At 32.5% G+C, this 20,300-nt stretch overlaps 1 protein-coding gene and 1 long non-coding RNA gene across 5 annotated transcripts; one reads left to right on the forward strand and one right to left on the reverse strand.

Moving 5' to 3' along the window:
- Nucleotides 1-2,695: 2,695 nt before the first annotated feature.
- On the reverse strand, nt 2,696-3,948 carry LOC139528059 (uncharacterized). The gene is made up of 2 exons (XR_011665510.1): nt 3,773-3,948; nt 2,696-3,061 (listed from the first exon to the last, which is right to left on the reverse strand). It is a non-coding gene; the product is annotated as an uncharacterized lncRNA (long non-coding RNA).
- Nucleotides 3,949-8,531: 4,583 nt separating this feature from the next.
- LOC139528060 (serine/arginine-rich splicing factor 1-like) lies at nt 8,532-18,660 on the forward strand. 4 transcript variants are annotated; one of them, XR_011665511.1, is made up of 6 exons: nt 8,534-8,782; nt 12,296-12,579; nt 15,191-15,363; nt 15,667-15,842; nt 16,724-16,802; nt 17,513-18,660. XR_011665511.1 is itself a non-coding variant. In XM_071323864.1 (5 exons), the coding sequence occupies exons 1-4, from the start codon at nt 8,610-8,612 to the stop codon at nt 15,811-15,813; spliced, it is 777 nt and encodes a 258-aa protein (XP_071179965.1). In that variant the 5' UTR covers nt 8,532-8,609; the 3' UTR covers nt 15,814-15,842; nt 16,724-18,660. The 4 variants fall into 4 exon arrangements, 2 of the variants coding, with proteins under 2 accessions (XP_071179965.1, XP_071179966.1); XR_011665512.1 differs by having other exon boundaries at nt 15,667-15,827; XM_071323864.1 differs by having other exon boundaries at nt 8,532-8,782; nt 16,724-18,660.
- Nucleotides 18,661-20,300: the final 1,640 nt, after the last annotated feature.

The raw sequence follows: 20,300 nt of genomic DNA on the forward strand, positions 1-20,300 counted from the left end.
TGAAAAAAACATTTTAATGTAAGTGCGGTTCTACCCACACATCAATTAGAATGAAAATGACCTTTATTTTACACATGAGGAATGTCAGGGAATGAAACTGTACGTGTATTGCTTGGCCGCTCAAGTCCTCTTGATTTATAACGGATTAAGAAACAAATTGAAAACATGTAAGATTATTTGCAAAATTAATTGCATACATTTAATTCACTGTCCGTGTCACTGCTAGTCATGATAGCCCTACGATACAAACATTTCACTAGATTTTTTTCGGGACAAACTAACATGTAAATCAAAGAATTTCAAAGAAAACGTTGTCGGATAAGTCCGAAAATTAATAAGTGCGCTTAGACTAAGAATGTTTTAAGGGTTTTATCAAACGAAGTTATGGGAAAGAAAAGAACGAAAATAGAATGCTTTTTGATACACTCTTAAAAGGACCCTTAATGCATTCTTTGTGTAATCGTAAACTATGACTTACGAAGACTTTAAGGGAAGTTTCTTGTTACCGCGGGCCCCTGTATCATGAAAACCTATCTTAAGTTTCATTTAAGAGAAAAAGATTTACAAGAAGATTACGATGGTGATAAGAGAGTATCTGCAATCCCCTCGTGGGTTATCTTAACAATTTAACGGCTATCTTAGTATACACTTACGATAACTAGTTAAGATAGCCCTATTATCGACTTCGAAGTAACCGTCTTTGATTTCTAAGAGAATATTAGTATTTGCGGCAAAATCGGTGTTAAAACTAAAGTCGTCTACTGTATGTGTTTAAAAGAATGCTAAATATATACTATGATTCGTTTTTTGTTGCAGACTCTACATCGACTGTCAAGTAAAGCCCTGTTTAATGCTCCTTTCTGGCATAGATAATAAACGAATATTCAAGTTAAAAAATTCTATTCTTCAAAAACACATCTACATGGAATGATAACAATAAATCAAGAGAACAAATCAACTAACATATCATACAAATACGGAATGCAATCCGCAATACGAAAAACCCCATAACTGGTTAAGGCGAGATAACTCTCTTAAAAGGATGTTATCTTTACCAAACGTCTTGACCATACCAAACTGACATATAACACCTGTTCATTGATAATTTGTATTATTCTATGTATTTTTTGTGATTTTGTCCCATGTACATTTTACTTCATAACTCTTTATTAACATACTGTTTGTAGATTTTTTTTACTGATATGGAATAATACGTATCAGTATTACCACCGTAGGTATAGTGTCCGGTTGAGATCGTGTTTTTTCGAGTGATTTGATCGGGTTTTTTCGAGAGCGTCCAGTTTTTTTCGAGAGATTATGACTAAAAATGTAAACAAACAGACATGTTTTCCTTTAACACGTAAAATAAATGCTTAAACTAAATTTACAAGATCAAACAAGTTAAGTAAGTATATGTGATGAAAGGATGTTGCCAACCATACATACTTTCAGTGGGATTTCCAGTGAAACTAGAACAATAGAAAAGTCACTCTTCTTATGAAAGAGATAGAAAAGGTCTAAAAACAGGAGAGACAATTTACGCATAAAACCCGATATGCATAGGGATGAATATCTCTTAAAACACAAAACCATTATATAACTTTTATACAACCACTATAAATAAAGTATATGTTAAAGCTAAATGTGTTAATATATGATTAGTTAATTGCCAAACATGCTGTAAATTGAACAACCTATTGTTCAACATAGGGGTGTGTAAAAAACTGCCACATTTGACTGCATATTTTTTTTTTTTTTTGAAAAAAATATATATCAAACCTTAATAATGTAGCTTTCTGGGTATCCAATTTTTAACGTGTTCCGAAATGTAGTTTCGTCACATGAATTTTTCAAAGTTGTGTCATTTTGCCTATATGAATGTCGGTAAATTCGTATGATCGAGCACACCGACAAGTATATCGTTGGGACAACTCGATATAATGTAATCAATATACGTGAAAGATTACCTAATGTGAAGTTTATCAAAATCATCATAACATAATTGATCAACACATTATGTTTGAACAACATGAGTCCTACAATATAAGATTTAAAGGTGCATATCATTTACATTCAACGTTTTTATTGGATTTTTTTTACTACAATGTAACCTCGAGGTTCAACGTTGATAGTTAAAAAAAAAATCCCAGAATTTTTTTGAATGATATTGTAAATGATATGAACCTTCGAATTCTTATAACATCGGAATAGAAAATATGTGATCCGAATTAACCATGCACGTGTGTTACAGAAGATTATGAACTTTTATGATTTAAGGGTTTTTCTTAAACAATATTATGATCCCAAATTTGATGAATTTTGTTGGCAATACTTTAATATACACACTACATATAACAAAGTATATATTAAATCTCAATGTATTATTATTAGGAAAAATGTTTGACTCTGTAAAAAAAAATCTCCCCCCTCCCCCGTATTACATGTAATGGTTTAAACCTAAAGGATTCGCACTAACTGCCCAAAAGGGGTCCGCTCCAGTCTTGAATCAGTGATTTTGTTTATCATAAACAAAATATTGTCTCACACTGAAAGGGGCAGTCGGGCAACATGCACAGCACGGATTGTCAAAACAACTAAGATTTACAAAAATGATTACAAACAAAAACCATCAGTTGGACAATCTTACTGGAATCTGATTATCTCTACTGATAAATAATGCAACACTAATGACACATTTAAGTTTTGGAATGATTTTATTCACAAAGAATGTTTCTCATTGGTATACATTTCTATGCTCTTGTCTTTTCAGAGTTTATATTGGAAATTAAAAATTGCTGCATGAAAGACACTAGCTCCACATTCCTATGCATATGATTTTATATGTATGAGAATCATTCCATAAAATATCCGTTTGATATCCTTTCAATGCATGACACTGTCTAGTGGTTTTTCTGCCACAATTACAAGGAAAACCTGGCTAAACTTGTGCTAAATCAAACACTTTTAAAATCTTACATCGCTATTGATGTTAAGCAATTATTTAAAGGGCCATCCGGAACTGTTGGGTTTTATGACAGTCTTCCTTCCATACACACCATCGCTGCAAAATAATTTGAACATTCAATTAGATGATTATAATATTATTTGGCAATCCAAAGAGAACCTGAAAACATCAGACCACAATAAACAGAGACCCCAAAAAAAGCCAATTTTACTTTACAATGAAATTGAAAAAGTAGTTAGTTACATGTCAAATCATCTTTTGGCTGTCGACAAAAAATAAATAAAATCTAAATTTCGTAGCATTTTACCCCCCCCCCCCCCCCCCCCTTTTTTCTTAACTGAATTTGTTCAAGGTATGGTGGTTTTACCCCTTTTCAGATTTCAGTATGTCATGTTGTATATCTTTTATAAATTAGATGAATTTCTAGCAAGTTTCTACGATATTCTTTATCATTTGACAAAATACTATGCATCTGAATTAAATTGTTTACTTTTTGAAAAAGCGCGCCTTCTTTTACTTTAATTTACTTCCCTTTATTTCACATAGCAACAAATATTAAAAACTGCCACATTTGACTGCATATCAATTTTTTTTCCCCAAAAAAATATATGTCAAGCAGCATAATTAACTTTACAAATTGGGAGAAAATCAAGATGTTCCGACTATAGGTTAGTATTAAAAAAAAATAATGAAAGGTTGGCATGATTCCAGGTTTGAACCCTGACGACACTTAAAATCGAAAATTCACTTATTTACCTATCATATGGAGATACGATGATGTGATAAACTTAACAATTAATAATTTACCTGGTGCATTATCATATTCACATTACGTTGACACGTCTCAGTTCGTCTGTGTTAGCTCATTTCAAGCTCGTAAACAATGTACACCATTTTCCGCTATTCTTTACCGATTACCTCTAGTCAGAAGAGCCCACTGTTTACAGGGGCGATAATATTTTGTCACCAGTTCACGCACTGCTTTGCAGTTAAAAAAGTTTGATTTGGCCTTATGATGCTTTTATGCCAAAATATAGAAAAAAGCAATTTCTATACACATACCAATGCAAATTTCAAAGAGCATGCACACATGATGTCTTTATATCCTTACATTTACATATGCTATAACAAAAGTTTTAGTTATTGTAATTAAAAGGCAATTTTAAGGGTATATTCATTTCCATCTGTCCAAGTTTTTTCGAGAGCAGTTCGGGTTTTTTCGAGAACAGTTCAGGTTTTTCGAGAGATAAACCAATTTCTTACGGTTTAAAATGTGCTATTTAAGTACATTTGAGTTTAAAAACGAATGAAAAGTCATCGGTTCTTTCAAAGTTTATAACTAATGCATTACAGCAGTTTGATAATGTTGCATAAGCACATACATTTCATAAAAAAAACCATAATTTATTTCTATATATTGTTGTTTTGCATTATGAATTGCATGGACACCGGTATGCTTTATACCTATATTATTTGGATTAATCAAATCTACCTATGTCTATAGAAAAAAAATTTCACATCATACATGATCACTGTATTCAAAGGACACTGGTTAACGTATGGTTAGATCAATCAAACATATTGCCATCCCTGTTATTGAAATGACGGAACTAAGCTAGCATGCTGATGTCCAGATAAACATATTGCATAGATCCAAATATACGTATATCGATATGGAATTTATGTGATTTAAAAAATCTACATTTTAGAGTGCCATGGATTTTAAGCTGAAACTATTCGTAATTTGAACAATCGTTTTGTGGGCACGGTCAAATTTGATTGATATTTAAGTACGCATTGCTTTTGCGCCAATTCTTAAAAGTTGTAGTTTTTCATTTGCGCCAAAAAATAAATATTGCTTCTGCGCCATTGTGCAGGTAAACTAATTAAAAAGTGAAAATATAGAAAATTTAAACAATATCTACGGACACACCAGCTGTCGTCAGGAGATAGGAGAAAAAAAAAAACAGATTAAATACGGAATGCACCTCTAGAACCGAAATTTCCCGCTGATATTATAGTAAGACCTTTGCCTATAGGTTTTGTAACAGAACAGACTTTTAGTTTTTATAAATACTTTGATTAACAGCAGTTATTATTGTGGTTTTATGACTTTTAAGGAGTTACCATTTTTTATAGTGCTTTGATAAATCCGAAAATGTTTTAACAATTTGCAAACATTTTTTTATTATAGTGTAAACCAGTGTTTAGTGCTCATATTTTTATAAAGATATATTTTAAACATATGTTTTAATATTTATGAGACCTTGTTTCTAATATAAAATTGAGAATGGAAATGGGGATCACTGTTTCTTATCATCTTCGGAAGGCCCCTTTTTTAATTTATAATTACCAATGGAAGTAGAAAGACCTTTTGTCTAACCTGTCTTTGTGATATTTTTTATACGTCCGTCAATTTTGACGGGACGTATTATGGTATACAAATGTCCAGTGTCCGTCCGTCCGTCCGTCCGTCCGTCCGTCCGTCCGTCCGTCCGTCTGTCCGTCTGTCCGGTGTAAACATGTCGCACCGTAACTTGAGAACGACTTATCCAAATTTCATGAAACTTAACATAGTTGTTTCTTATGATGGTCAAATGATCTGTATACTTTTTTGTGAAAATAAGATTACAACTTTTTGAGTTATGGCACTTTGTAACTAAAACAGGGGTGTGTTTTTTTCACATGTCGCACCGTATCTCAAAAACGATTCTTGATCATGGCTTAAAACTTTAAATGCTTCTTAGTTATATTAATCTTAATATCTGTATACTTTTTGGTGATGATTCAAAATTTCATTTTTGAGTTATTGAGTATTTTGTAAAATAAAAAGGGGGGGGGGGGGGGTTACATGTCGCACCATATCTCAAAAACGATTTATGATTATTGCTTAAAACTTTACACACTTCTTTGTTATATTAATCTAAAGATCTGTATACTTTTTGGTGATGATTCATTTTTATATTTTCGAGTTATTGAGTTTTTTTGTAAAAAAAGAGATTTTTTTTTCACATGTTGAGCTGTATCTCTATTGCTTAAAACTTAACAGGCTAATGTTGCGTCGGGTTTCCAAATACATCTTGTACAATCTTCCTATTGAGCGGGAATAAGGAATGAGTCAGGATATACTAAGCATGACATCCTGTACAACCCTGTGTTATTCAAAAAAGATTTATGTTTTTTCACAAGACGACGGGCGTATCATGCGCTCATGGCGCAGCTGTTTATCTAAATATTGATCAAGTCGAAATGTTATCTAAAACACTTACCACTCATTCAAAAAAGAAGGGTCTGACTTGTTTTTATCATACTGCTTTTATTACATTATAGATGTCTGTTTCCGTTGATTCCGTTAAATACCAATTCCTCAGAACAATTGGTACTTTGCGGAACGGAAAAATAAATTAAAAAGTTTAAATCAGAGTCAACTTGATCACTGTCTCTAATCATCGTCGGAACGGGCTGTTGAAGGCCTCTTTTTTAAAATATAATTACCGATGGAAGGAGAAAGACTTTTTGTGTAACCTGCCTTTGTGTTAATTTTTTTTTATTATTGATCAAGTCGAAAATGCTATCTAAAACACATACCACTCATGCAAAAAGAGGTGTCAGACAATTTTTGTTATCATACTGCTTTTATTACATTACAGATGTCTGTTTCCGTTTTTTCCGTTAAATACCAATTCCTCAGAGCAATTGGTACTTTGCGGAACGGAACGGAACGGAAAAATAAATTAAAAAGTTTAAATCAGATTCAACTTGATCACTGTCTCTAATCATCGTCGGAACGGGCTGTTGAAGGCCTCTTTTTTAAAATATAATTACCGATGGAAGGAGAAAGACTTTTTGTGTAACCTGCCTTTGTGTTAATTTTTTATTATTATTGATCAAGTCGAAAATGCTATCTAAAACACATACCACTCATGCAAAAAGAGGTGTCAGACAATTTTTGTTATCATACTGCTTTTATTACATTACAGATGTCTGTTTCCGTTTTTTCCGTTAAATACCAATTCCTCAGAGCAATTGGTACTTTGCGGAACGGAACGGAACGGAAAATAAATTAAAAAGTTTAAATCAGATTCAACTTGATCACTGTCTCTAATCAAGGACGACGTGAGGTCAGTCTAGATATCATAATGCATGACTTGCAAATGCGTTAATTTCATGATAATTTATCACGACAATCCCGGCGACATATTCATCTACAGAATATTTCCCGATGTTATACATTATTACACATTTCACCTGTGAAGATGAGATTAAGTATACATTTGTGTTATTTGTATATGGAAAACCGTAAAACACAGAAATTTTAAAGTTTGTTTTGTTTTAAAGATTTTTCGAAATTTTGATAAATGCCCCCTTTGGATACCTTAAATGAAATTCCGTTCCGTTCCGTAAAGTACCAATAGCCATCTAGTGATTATCATTTATTGATATTAAAAAAATGATTTTTCACTATCAAAAAAATGATTTTTCACTATCAAAAAAATGATTTTTCAATATTAAAAAAAGATTTTTGTCATAAATAAATGATTTTTAATAATAATAAATGAGTTTTCAATATTACATTCGATTTCATTGAGTGAGTATGGAAAGGTTAAATCCTTGGTTAGCTTACCTGTTAGCTGAACCGTGCAGTCATTATTAAGTTTAACATGTTTAATAGGTAAACTATCCTCCTTTAAGAGTAGACTAGTCCGACAGACAACCAATCTATCTGTCTGTAGGACTAGACTACTTCGAAAGAAGTAGTATTATTGTATAGCAATATAATATTTCCCACAGAAAGTAACCAAAAGTTAGCGTGCAATAAATTCTAATATTGCACTAGTGCAATAAATCTTCAAAATTCATGACATCATCAACGACAAAATCTTAGTTTAAACCAATTTTTACTTTTAAATATTATATTGCTATACAATAAAAGGGTTATTGCATGAATATTGGGGAATATTGTCCCTCGTAGAACATATATTGCACTCGCAAGCTCGTGCAATATAAAATTCTACTCGGGACAATATTCCCCAATATTCATGCAATAACCCTATATTACTATACCTTACATGACCTAAATCTCAGAGCTAACCTAATAATGAATTCATGGTTCAGCTAACAAGCAAGCTAACCAAGTTTACTGTCACAGAATGGAAGTTCCTTCATAATATAAGTTCCAAAAAAGAAAAAAATATTCTGGAACACAATTTCCAAAGGAATAAATATATTACAGTATATGTTCCCAACGGAATAAATGGTATAGAATATTTGTTCCAACAGGAATAGATATAATTACAATATTTATAACAAAGTTTCCATTGGAACTTCTGTTAGGTGGAACAAATATATACCTTACCCTACACACTCAATGCAATCGGCTGTAATAAATGAATTATTAATATTTAAAAAAGATACAGGATTTTTGTTTATATAAAACAAGGATTTGTATAGTAAGAACTTACTATACAAATCCTTGTATAAAAGTAGTCACTTTCTGATATAAGGTACGTTGTGGTGCATTTATTTTTACAATATGAATGAGGAAGTTAGTCTTGATCACGTATTCTGCCTCGTTTTAGAAACCAACGCTATCTTTCTTCGCCATTTTTCACAACACGTCAGCCGTAGGAAAAGAAAACGAAGCATGTCTTACGGACGACCATCAAATGATTCCAGAATTTATGTTGGCAATCTCCCACCTGATATAAGAGCTAGAGACATTGAAGATTTATTTTATAAATTTGGACGAATTAACTTTGTTGACTTGAAAACAAGACGAGGGCCCCCTTTTGCCTTTGTTGAATTTGAGGACCCACGGTAAACACTTTGTTTAGTTTATTTAAATTTAAAACTGTCAATATTTTTTCTTGGCAATTTCAAGGTGTAAACCTACTTGTATTGTGGCTGTGCTCATAGCCATATTTACATGTAAAACTGAGTAAGAGAGTATTTACTAATAATAATATTAAAAATCACAGGCACTTGTTTCTATTCATGAAGGTACTGTCTACTGTAGTAATTTTACTGTCAGTCGTCAAATAGTCAGTCTTCACGACAAGTGGCAGCCCAGGCTGGTAAAATTGCTCTTGGCCTGTAAAAATCAGACCTACAGGCCAACAGAATATAACTAAAAATTTTCAAAAATTGAGCTGTGGGCCTGTAGATTTAGCAGTTCAGAGTGAAGACTGAACAGTCATTTTAGGCATCAGTTGGTGTCATTGGTTTTACCGTGATTCGTTCGAAATATCCTTTTATATCGTGAATCGTCAGAGGTCTCATAAAATTATCGTTACCTCAATTGGTAAAAATTTGTCAGAGCAGACCTTCCATCTAAACATGAAACCCTAGAAAATTACAACACTGCCAGCGATATTGTTGGCTTTTTTCAAAACTACCTCTAGTTACCCTTTTTATTGGGAAAATATGCGTCATTTTCATCAAATTGGGAAATTTAAAATCATGAATATGACTGAAACTTCAATTTACAGACCCATTTTCAAGAGTCAAACCCTGCTTTGAAATAAGACCCTGTGATGATACATAAATAGACCCTCAAATGTGCACATATAGTCATTTTAGGCAAGAAAATTGTTTAAATGAGTGTTTTTAAAGGGGCACTAGCTGTCAAATTCATTGTAACCGATTTGACTCAAATTCTCATATTTGGTTTATAACAATGTAAAACATTTATCCAAACTATCAAAAGTCTAAAATAAGCAGTTTACAGAGCATGGGGTAGATAATATATAGGTTCGTTTCGTGTGTATTTTAGTCCAGACGCCATCTAATTAACTATCGATTTGACCTCAGATGACCATATTAGCGATGTAAACAAAAATTAAGATACGAATAGATTAAACCAACACGTGCAATTGCATTTTTATAGGTCTGTTTGATTTTATTTTATAGATTAAAAATAGATGTTTCTCATTGTTTTTAACCATATAAGAATGACTTTATGTGCATCGAATTAGTAATCAAATGATTTACCGTAGTTTCACTTTCATTGTTGACATTCTTTTTCTTTAAATAACCAGTACACGTACAACGCATGCGTTGTCAATCTCTAGCTAGGGGTTAAGGTTCATCATAAGGAATTGAAAAATATGGCCGTGTTTACACCTCCAAAATTACTATGAGTACAGACAAACTGGTACATCCAGGAAAGTTTTAAGGCATGGCAGGAACTAGATATATAAAAGTTATATGAAGTCTTCGTTTCAGAAAATTAAAAACTTACCTGGATTTTGATGTTCATTTTTTTCCAGTCTGCAGAAGATAGCAAAATAAACAAACACCCGAGTTTCATTTGATACGGTCCACTCAGTTACACAGTTTAAACCTGTTAAATAACCTATTGTTTACAGGTGTCTTGTCCATCTATTGTCCATTTAAATCAATACTACTCACAACATTGATTATATGAGTGGAGCTTCTCAATCGTTTTCACTACTTAGTTAATTTTTGCACCTTCTGCAGGAACGAAAAAAAATGGATAGCAAAATCTAGAAAAGTTTATAATTTTCTGAAACATAAAATGCATTTAAAATTTATATATCTAGTTCCTGCCATCCCTTAAAACTGTTGCAGGTGTATAGGTTAGTCTGTACTCAGAGTAAAATTTGGGGTGTAAATACGGCCATTTTAGCCAAAAGGTTATGATGAACCTTAACTTGAAGTTCACATGAATACCGGTTAGAATGATGATGACGTTTTCACTTGCAAGTGAATCAGTCACAGTGTTCCAGCTAGGTTTTCAAAAGGGCAGGGTGCCAATCCTGAAAAAGGGCATTTAACGCGCGATATGATAATATGAAAAGGGCATATTTTAATAAAAGATGTTAATCAAACATTTGTGTTTATTCGTTGAATCACAGGTTATACAAGAACAACATCTTTAGCCCATATAGAACTCTATCTTTCTACTTTTAAGGCTGAAAAACTTGTCAAGCAGCTTGTCACACAAGTTTTTTTTATCATTGCTTGGCACAGTTGAACTTTATATGCAGTATGTTTTGAAAGGAGATCTGTTTCATACTGTTTCTATGGTCTACCACATTTTACCAGTTTCACCTTTCTACCCCTGCTGTGCTTGATGGCAATACAGCACAAAACAGCTGTGCTCAGTAAATTCACAATTTTAGGATATAAAGCAACAGTGAAAAATAGTATCAAAAATAAAGAATACAGAAAAAGATGACCAAGGCACCCTACAAACACTGCTACTAAGACCCTCTTTAACTTTTCCCATAACTCAAAATAAATACCTAAACATATATATTCTTAAGCAAGAAGTATGGAGACACATTTTAGAATATGTAAATGGGTTACTCAATGCTAGGAAAAAAATCAGATTGAGTTATCTTTCTTTATTCGGGTGTGCTCCTTCTTTGGAGGATTATAAACAGTACGTAAATATGATGTAAATATGATCACAATATGGCAGCCGATTTTGTTATTTTCGTATCAAAAATGAAGGCAGTCAATGACAAATACGTCTGAATTTTCTGTTTATTTTACAGAAAACAAGTAAAACAATGTCTTCAACGAGTTTATAATGGTTTTCCAACTTTCTGTCATTACGTTTCTTCCATGAAACTACGGTAAACATCGCAAATTGTGCCCAAGTTGTTGTATGCACATTTCTTCAAAGATAATTGCCGACTGACCGATTCTGTTTGAACGAATTAATGTTGATGATCATTAATGACCCATCCGATAAACGGATTACCTATAACAACAGATTATGACACCAGTTGTAACCATTGATTAGCTTGGGGTGGTAAACAAAGTCATAATCTTTTCCCCAGGTAAAATTTAGTAATTAGCGTATCATATCAATACGCAAATTAATATGCAATCGATCTTCAAAAAAGGCAGGGTGCCCTGGAAACTGTAAAAAGGGCACAGGGCGCCACTCGGAAAAGGGCGGGCGCCGCGCCCTCTGAAAACGGCCTAGCTGGAACACTGAGTCAAAAATTATGTTTAATCGCTTATTTCAACAAAATTAAAGGAAATTGATTGCTAAAAGCAAATTATTATTTCATTATTCCAATTTGATTAATGATTGATCTAAAAAAAAATCATACTTTATTTTTTTATATATATCGTAGCTAGTGCCCCTTTAAGTTTGAATTCATGGACAATTACTTCTGAGACTGCACTGTTTGGGAAAAAAGTTGTCTTTTTGGGAATAATTTTAAGCCATTTTTTTTCAAAATTGGGATTCTTCTCCAGGGTAAAAAGCCTTTATTCTCCACTAATTTAAGGCAAACAATATCACTGACTGCGTAAATGTATTTACAATTGCAAGTTTTATCTGTTTTGCAGCGATGCTGATGATGCAGTTGTGCAGCGAGATGGTTACAATTACGATGGCTACACCTTGAGAGTAGAATTCCCCAGAGGTGGAGGCAGTGGTGGTGGTCCTGATGGTGGAGGTGGTGGTGGTGGAGGTGGATACAGAGGAGGTGGTGGTGGTGGTGGTGGACGAGGATATGGAGGAGGTGGTGGCGGTAGAGGAAGAGGTGGATTTGGAGGGGGTGGTGGCGGTGGAGGAGGAGGAAGAGGTGGTCCACCATCAAGGAGGTCAGAATACAGAGTTCTTGTGTCGGGTAGGTACATTTTATATAAAAAAGTGATATAAAAAGGAAGATGTGGTATAATTGCCAATGAGACAACTCTTCACAAGAGACCTAAGGAAACAGAAATAATCAACAACTATAGGTCACTGTACAAACTTCAACAATGAGCAATGAGACAACTCTTTACAAGAGACCAAATGAAAGAGAAATTAACAACTATAGGTCACTGTACAACCTTCAACAATGAGCAAAACCCATACCACATGGCACATCGAAATGATAAGGCCAAAAAAAAATATATGTCTGTTTCCTGTTTCCCGACCGACCCTGACTCAAAGCCCCCGACCCTAGATCTTTTTATTCAATTCCGGAAAAAAAATCGTTTCCGGTTCGATCCAGATCCGTATTTTACTATACCCAAACAATCAAAATGGCTGCTCCCCGCACAAATGTGCTACAATTAAGGTTTAAAAAATGTCGGCACTGGGAGGATTATTCAATTAAAGCTTCTTTAAAGAGATTAAATGATTTTAGGGTACAGGACCCTATCCAAACATGACATTTAACCATCTGCAAATCTGACAGGGAGTGCAAAAGGCAGATTTTACAGTATTGTGTTCTGTCTCCTACTTTCATGTTGCTAATGTGACGGAGACAAAAATGAGTAACGTTAGCGACATTTGGACATGTCACATGAGCAACAACATCTTTAAAAGTTAAAATGTATGCACACAGTGATGTTTAATATATGCCTGGAGTAATAAAATTGTACAGTCTGGTTTAGAATTTCTAAATATACAGAATGTCATTTGCAGGTGTACTTTATATCAAATGAATACACAAGGAACAAAAAAATTAGTAACGTTAGCGACATTTGGACATGTCACATGAGCAACAACATCTTTAAAAGTTAAAATGTATGCACACAGTGATGTTTAAAATATGCCTGGAGTAATAAAATTGTACAGTCTGGTTTAGAATTTCTAAATATACAGAATGTCATTTGCAGGTGTACTTTATATCAAATGAATACACAAGAAACCAATTCGTAATAGTAACATTAGCAACATCTACTATCATGACATTATGTTTTGTTGCGAACGTCTTTTTGATGGACGGAATACATTTAAGGTCCTCTTGTAACGATATTACATACAACTTACCTTCTTTGCTTCCCCATCATGTGAAGGAACTGACTCCGAATCTATTTCTGCAAAGGGCGATATCGTAACTCCTATACAGGAGAGTTACAGATATAAATATATGTTGCTCACATGACACTGATTTGGACGGAAACCTCGAACAGTAACGTTCGCAAAAAATAAAACAGCCAATGATATTGATTCCTCAAGTCCTTTGACCCCCTTACGTCATCCAAATTTAATATGATTGCTATTTTCAATTATTTATAAAACCCGGGATAAAAATAACTACAATGGGCTGTCTGAAAAGTAACAAGAAAATTGCGATCGTGACATACCACAATGGACGGAAAAGACGTGACGTTAGCAACAATATTTTTAAATTCCCTTTTTTAGCCTTTACCAATAAAAATCTGCCTTAAAGTTATGATTAAAACACAAAAGAAGTATTTTTATTAAAATATAAGTCCATGTTATTAGGCTCCACTTATAAATAATACTTCAAAATTCCACTCCAAATAAGCTGGATGTCAGTAAAGTAGGTCATGATGTCTATTCCATGTCCAATATTTTGAAATTTAAAACCCTCTAATTCTAACATAAAACACAAACACAGAGTAATTTTTATTTTTATTTACTCAGAAAGACACATTTTATTCAATAACATAATGCATTACTCCATTACACAGTCTGTTTCACAGTTTCAGCAATTGCTTTTTTGATGGATACAAAAAACAATAATTCCTTCTTATTGTAAAATCTGCCAAAAATAATAAAAAAAAAAAAAAAAAAAAATCCCGACCTTCCATCCCTGATTTTATTGCCTTGGCAGCAGGAAACAGACATATATTTTTTTTGGCCTAAATGTATAACAATTAGGAGAAAACTATTGACTGCATGTTATGGAAGATGAAAAACCATTAACATTGCAAATATTTAAATGGTTGTGTGCTATATCGTCATGATTTAAACATTTATGTTTTTGAAACAATTAGTGAAGCTATAACAGATTTTACAGATAAACAACCTCTATTGTTAAGGCAAACCGCACAACCGCAAAATTTGTACTTCACTGTTTGATTTCATGTATAATATTGTCCTGAAGACGCCACGCTTGTTGGCGAAACATGTCGACCACAATAAATTAATCACCATGCGGTAATTGATGGGTTGGGTGTTGTTGTCTTTAATTACGTTTATTTGCTTTTATAGTGAAAGACAACTGTGAATACCGCGTGGTATCCACCCGCTATTACCCAACCGCACCATAACCACTTCAGGTGTTGGTTCACAATTTTTCAAGATAAAGAAAATGTATACTTAGATATTCACTGAATATTAAATGAAGGAGTATATATAAATTGAGATTAGGACATTAGGTTCTTTTATTGAAATGCAGACAAAAAAGCTTCTAACACAGAAAGTGTTCCTCAATTAATAGACAAATCATAGACCAGTCATTCGGGTTAACACTAATTCTGCGCTCAATTTCTTTATAGGTTTACCACCATCTGGAAGCTGGCAGGATTTGAAGGATCACATGAGAGAGGCTGGTGATGTGTGTTATGCAGATGTTTACAAAGATGGAACTGGTGTTGTTGAATTTTTACGTAAAGAAGATATGAAATATGCAGTCAGAAAGTTAGATGATTCAAAGTTCAGATCACATGAGGTATGAAAATAGATGGAAGAATATGAAGAAGTCACAAAGACTGATTATTTATTAATTAAAGTAAAAATCTTGATTAAGTCTGATTACATTTACAAAGATAGTTCAAGGCTTTGAAAAATGTATCTACCAGACAGAAATATGAATAAAACCACCCTTAATTGACATCTTTTTGAATTTTCTTAGTAAGATTGCATTACATTTATCATCTGTGCTTGACAACAGCCTGAGGTAAGTATTGAACAAGCATAAGATTGAGATTGTCATGTGACAGATTTAACTGAATGGATATTTGTGTTTTTACAGGGTGAAGTGTCATATGTAAGAGTAAAAGAAGATTACAGAGGAGGAAGGTCAAGATCACGAAGCAGGAGCAATTCACCACGGAGATCAAGGGCATCACCACGGTACTCTCCACCTCCACGACAATCACGATCATCTTCTAAATCCTAGGACTGCAGTAATTGGTAGACAACTACAATGTATATACAACAGCCTAGAGGCTGTAAAATCTTAAAATTTTCTTGGCTTCTTGCATGATTAAGAAACGAAATTTTTATTAATTTTTTTATTCGGATTGCACATCAAAAAGTAATAATGAATAAATTTTTCAAAACATACTTTCATCCAAGGACTGAAGAATTACATTTGTAGACCGTTAAAGTTGTTAAATGAAAATGTAAATAGTTTCTCCTTAGTATTGGTTGCCACAAGTATTACACAAGACTTGCACGATATAAACTTTATTTCAGAATCTTAATAATTTGAAATCTCAATATCACAATTAATGTTGCTTAATTCTCCTTTACCGTTCAAACATAATACAAGAAATATTTATTATAAAATCTTTTATGAAATAAATCATCATATTTGAAAATAACAAACAGGATTATAATTTTTTTTAAACTTTACACTCATAGAAAAGCACATTTAAATCGTGATTTATTGGGTTTTTTGGTTTTAGTGGTACTAGATTAAAAAAACAATTTAAATAAGAATAAGAGCACACACTTTTTTTGTTTTGATTGATAATAATTTTGTGTTAGGTATGAAGAACATTGTAAATAATTAAATGGAAATGATGTGAAGTCACAACTACTTGTTTGATATTAAATTTTGTTTTATTATTATTGGTTGGGTAATAATTTTTGAGAGTATTGCTGACTCCTTAAGGTGTTGACATGATATACATTTCCTATAATAGAGCTAGCTGTACATAATATTTGTCAAAAACATGAAAGTTCATATCTAGAAAAAATACAATTTTTCCTCAATCAATTAAAATTTGTAGCCTCATAAATAAGTAAATCCGCAGTAGCCTTTTATATTAGAGTGAAATAACCATATGACTATTATTTTGCAGGTACTAAAGCAGCCTTCAAACAGAAGAATGGTGAATAGATCTCCAGCAATTATCATCTATCGTATCAGAGGACTATATGGTATGCATGTTATACATTGCATATCGTCGTTTTAGATTTTATCATGAACACATTTTGTACAGAAATTCATTGACTCAATAAATTCATTTGTATATATAATAACATGTCATTTAGTTTTAATAAGCTCTTTTTTAATGTATTTACATTTATCATTGAGGGGTGAAATTTTATTTCATATGAAAGAGGGTAGCTACAGAATTACAGATTGGTTAAAAAATTATGAAAGGGGAGGGGGTTAAGTAAATATATTCAGTAAAATTTTGATATCGATCATGGAAATATTTTATAAAACCATTTAATTATATGCAATCATAAGTGGACATTTAACTTTGATTTCAGTTATTCAACCTCATTAGTAACAGGTATTAAACATTTTTTTACATCAAGTTTTATTGAAATGCAGTCCGTCATTAACTGTTTTAAAATAACTTGTAAAAATTAATTCTGAATGAAGAAAAATTAAAATATCATTTAGATAAGTTAGAGCAAATTTCAAGTTTTTCGTTTAGAGATATTTTGAGAGAAATTTCAAGATTATCATTTGTAGACATTTAAAACTTTCAAAATTTCTAAAATACTGCTGATGTTTGTATTGTGTAACTATCAGAAAATGCACTGATCAGAAATGAACGGTTCAAGACTAACTAGTACATTGTTTGTCTTATAATAAGATAGCACAACTAACCTTTGTATTTTTGTTGCTTCTTAAGGTATATGGTGGGAAGGAGCAGGGATCCAAACAATCGGCTCTTGTCTCGGAATATAATTTTGGATCACTGATCAGGATTTGGATGTGCGTCTTCCGTCCTGGATACACGTGGATTGTCTCCCTTGTGCATTTTCAAACTTCTTAATTTCTGAAAAATCTTAATAGTTTGATTTAAAGAATTAATTTTTAAAGTCAATTTTTTTTTATTTCATATGAAAAAATTGTTTTAATTAAATCGATAATGAGATATAAAGTCACTTAAAAAATGTTCTTCATATTTTGAGTAAAGAATTTTATTTGATCAGTAAAAAAGCTCTGAATTCTCACGAGCAATGTTTGAAAATGCACCGATTTCTGGATTAGGAAATAAGCACATCCTGAATCAGGATTAAAAAGCATTATACTTGGATAATATGAGATAAAAAGAGGACCCGATCGGAATTAAAAAAAAGGATAGGAAATACCCTAACATTGAAAGGGTCGGAATTCAAATTAATACATCTGAAAGTTTGGATCAATCGTAATTTGGATAAATTTCTGGACCTTTTTGGATCATAATAAGGATCAAGTATTTAGAAAATTATCAGGAAATCTTTTTTTGATTATACTTGGTAATATGAGATAAAAGAGGACCCATCAGGAATTAAAAAAAAGAAAAGGAAACACCCTTACATAGAAAAGGACCGAATTCAATTATTACACCTGCATATTTGGATCAGTCATATTTTGGATAAATCTCTGGATCTTTTTGGATCAATCGTAATTTGGATAAATTTCTGGACCTTTTTGGATCATTTTTGGAAAATTATCAGGAAAATCTGGAAAAGTCATTTGGAATTTCAGTCTTGGGGATAAAAGAAAAAGGATACTCCTATCAGGAGTCTTGGAAACAGATAGAAATCAAGATCCGATGTCAAGGAATCCGCAGGATTGAAGGGTAAAATCGTCTTAATTTTTTTTACAAAGTTTTAATCCTTGGAAAAAAGTCCCGAATTTTTTTTATTTTTGGCTAATTTTCCTATTGAAAATGAAAGATTTAGTGCTAGAATATTATATTAATATCCTACTTTTTACAGGTAATGTTCAGACTATAATGTGAAATGCATTGATTTTAACTGTGATGATTGTGACAATAAAAAATGAAATATATATTGTAGTTTTTGTATACAGAAAAGGAAATGTGGACAATATTTATAAGTTCATGGATGCAGGTGCTATAAACTCCAATCTTCAATTTTGCAATATTCTAGAATGCTTCCAAATCTGGAAGAACTTCTATAATAATTAGAATGGATCATGATTGCCAATGAGACAACTCTCCATCTTGAGTTAAAAATGGCTAGGACATATAAAAATTTTCAAGTTTAAAAAAACAACAGCCTGATTTATGTGCAAAACAGAAAGCGATTTTTTTTGCACACCTGGTTCAAAGGGCCATTGGTTATATTGTCAACAATTTATCAAAGTTTGTGATTGAGTCTTGCTATTAAAGTTGATTCACTAATAGTTAGTCCCTGATATTCAGAAAACTGGAGTTTGCACTAGTTGTTCCATGAATATCATAAATTTGACATTGTACTTTTAGTCGTGGTTTATAGACTAAATCTTTTGCATAGTGACAGTTCAGATGTGTTTAAGGTGGTATGGATGTCTTCCTCCATCTTGGATTGTAAAAAACAGAGAATCAAAGGTCCAGATTTTCCACTAAGTTAGCAAAATTTGATGCAGGAATGCAGATGTTTACTGACATTTTCATTTAAAAGTACCAATTTATAAGAATGTAACTTCTAAATATTGATATTTTTGCAAATGTTAATTTTTTTGGTTGTTTTTTTTTAAATTGGCATTTTAAGGGGAGGTAATTCTAAAAAAGTGCATTTTCTGAAGGATTCTGTATGGAATTTTCCTATTTTGTATTTTAGCCGGAAAAAACGTACGGTGACCCTATCTTTCCTTTTCATATTCTCAAAGCAGTGTCTGAAAGCTATCTTTTCCTGAAGTATTTAACAATTCTATCATTTTGTTTAGTTTCTAATCACAAAATGGTGTTTTTTCCTGTATAATCCATACAAAATTTATGTCCTATAAAAGCAAGCTGAGGTATGATTGTTAATGAGACCAAATGATGTAGGATGTAGAAGTTTGACAACTTATGGGAGACCTCGTGTTGATGCACACAGATCCAGGTAAGTGAAGTCATGAAAGGAAATAACCTTATTGTTAATCAACTGTCCAACTACTTTAAGGTGATCATTACGAGGAATCGGGACTTTGTACTTGGAAATGCTGAATATCAAAAACTAGTATTTTCCCTTCAATTGACTTGAAAGTTTCACTCGATTGAAGACATTTCCTTAACATAAGGATTGGGCAAAACCAGGTACTTTTCAGTCCCAATTGACGAATTTAATTAATATTTATAAACATGCCATCCAGCAACTAGAGAAATGATTTCTTTTCACTTGAGACCAGTTTAAATAAAACATTGTATACCTACATATGCTAAATGAAAATTTGAGGTACTACAGCTAGAAGTTATGACCAATTTTAATCGCTAAAATTCAATGGCTGGTTAGATATATTTGGTGTGTGGAATGTTTGTGTTCCAGCTGCAGTGGAAGTGGCATTAATTTAAATCCTGGTTGTCTACATCCCAAATTTCCTTTAACTATACCCTATGCAACAAAGTTGCGAAGGATATGTTTTTTGACCCATCCGTCCTCAGTCCCATAGTCCTTTTCTTGTCATCACCACTCTGAAACCTGAACAGAATTTCATGGCACTTTGTA

The sequence above is a fragment of the Mytilus edulis genome, chromosome 6 (assembly GCF_963676685.1).
Source record: "Mytilus edulis chromosome 6, xbMytEdul2.2, whole genome shotgun sequence".
NCBI classification, from domain to species: domain Eukaryota; kingdom Metazoa; phylum Mollusca; class Bivalvia; order Mytilida; family Mytilidae; genus Mytilus; species Mytilus edulis.

What these genes read in the sequence shown, in the direction of transcription:
- LOC139528060 (XM_071323864.1), top strand. Translation starts at nt 8,610, where the DNA reads ATGTCTTACGGACGACCATCAAATGATTCCAGAATTTATGTTGGCAAT. An exon ending in ATACAGAGTTCTTGTGTCGG is followed by an intron (nt 12,580 to 15,190) that starts GTAGGTACATTT and finishes ATTTCTTTATAG; the next exon opens with GTTTACCACCATCTGGAAGC. An exon ending in CAAAGTTCAGATCACATGAG is followed by an intron (nt 15,364 to 15,666) that starts GTATGAAAATAG and finishes GTGTTTTTACAG; the next exon opens with GGTGAAGTGTCATATGTAAG.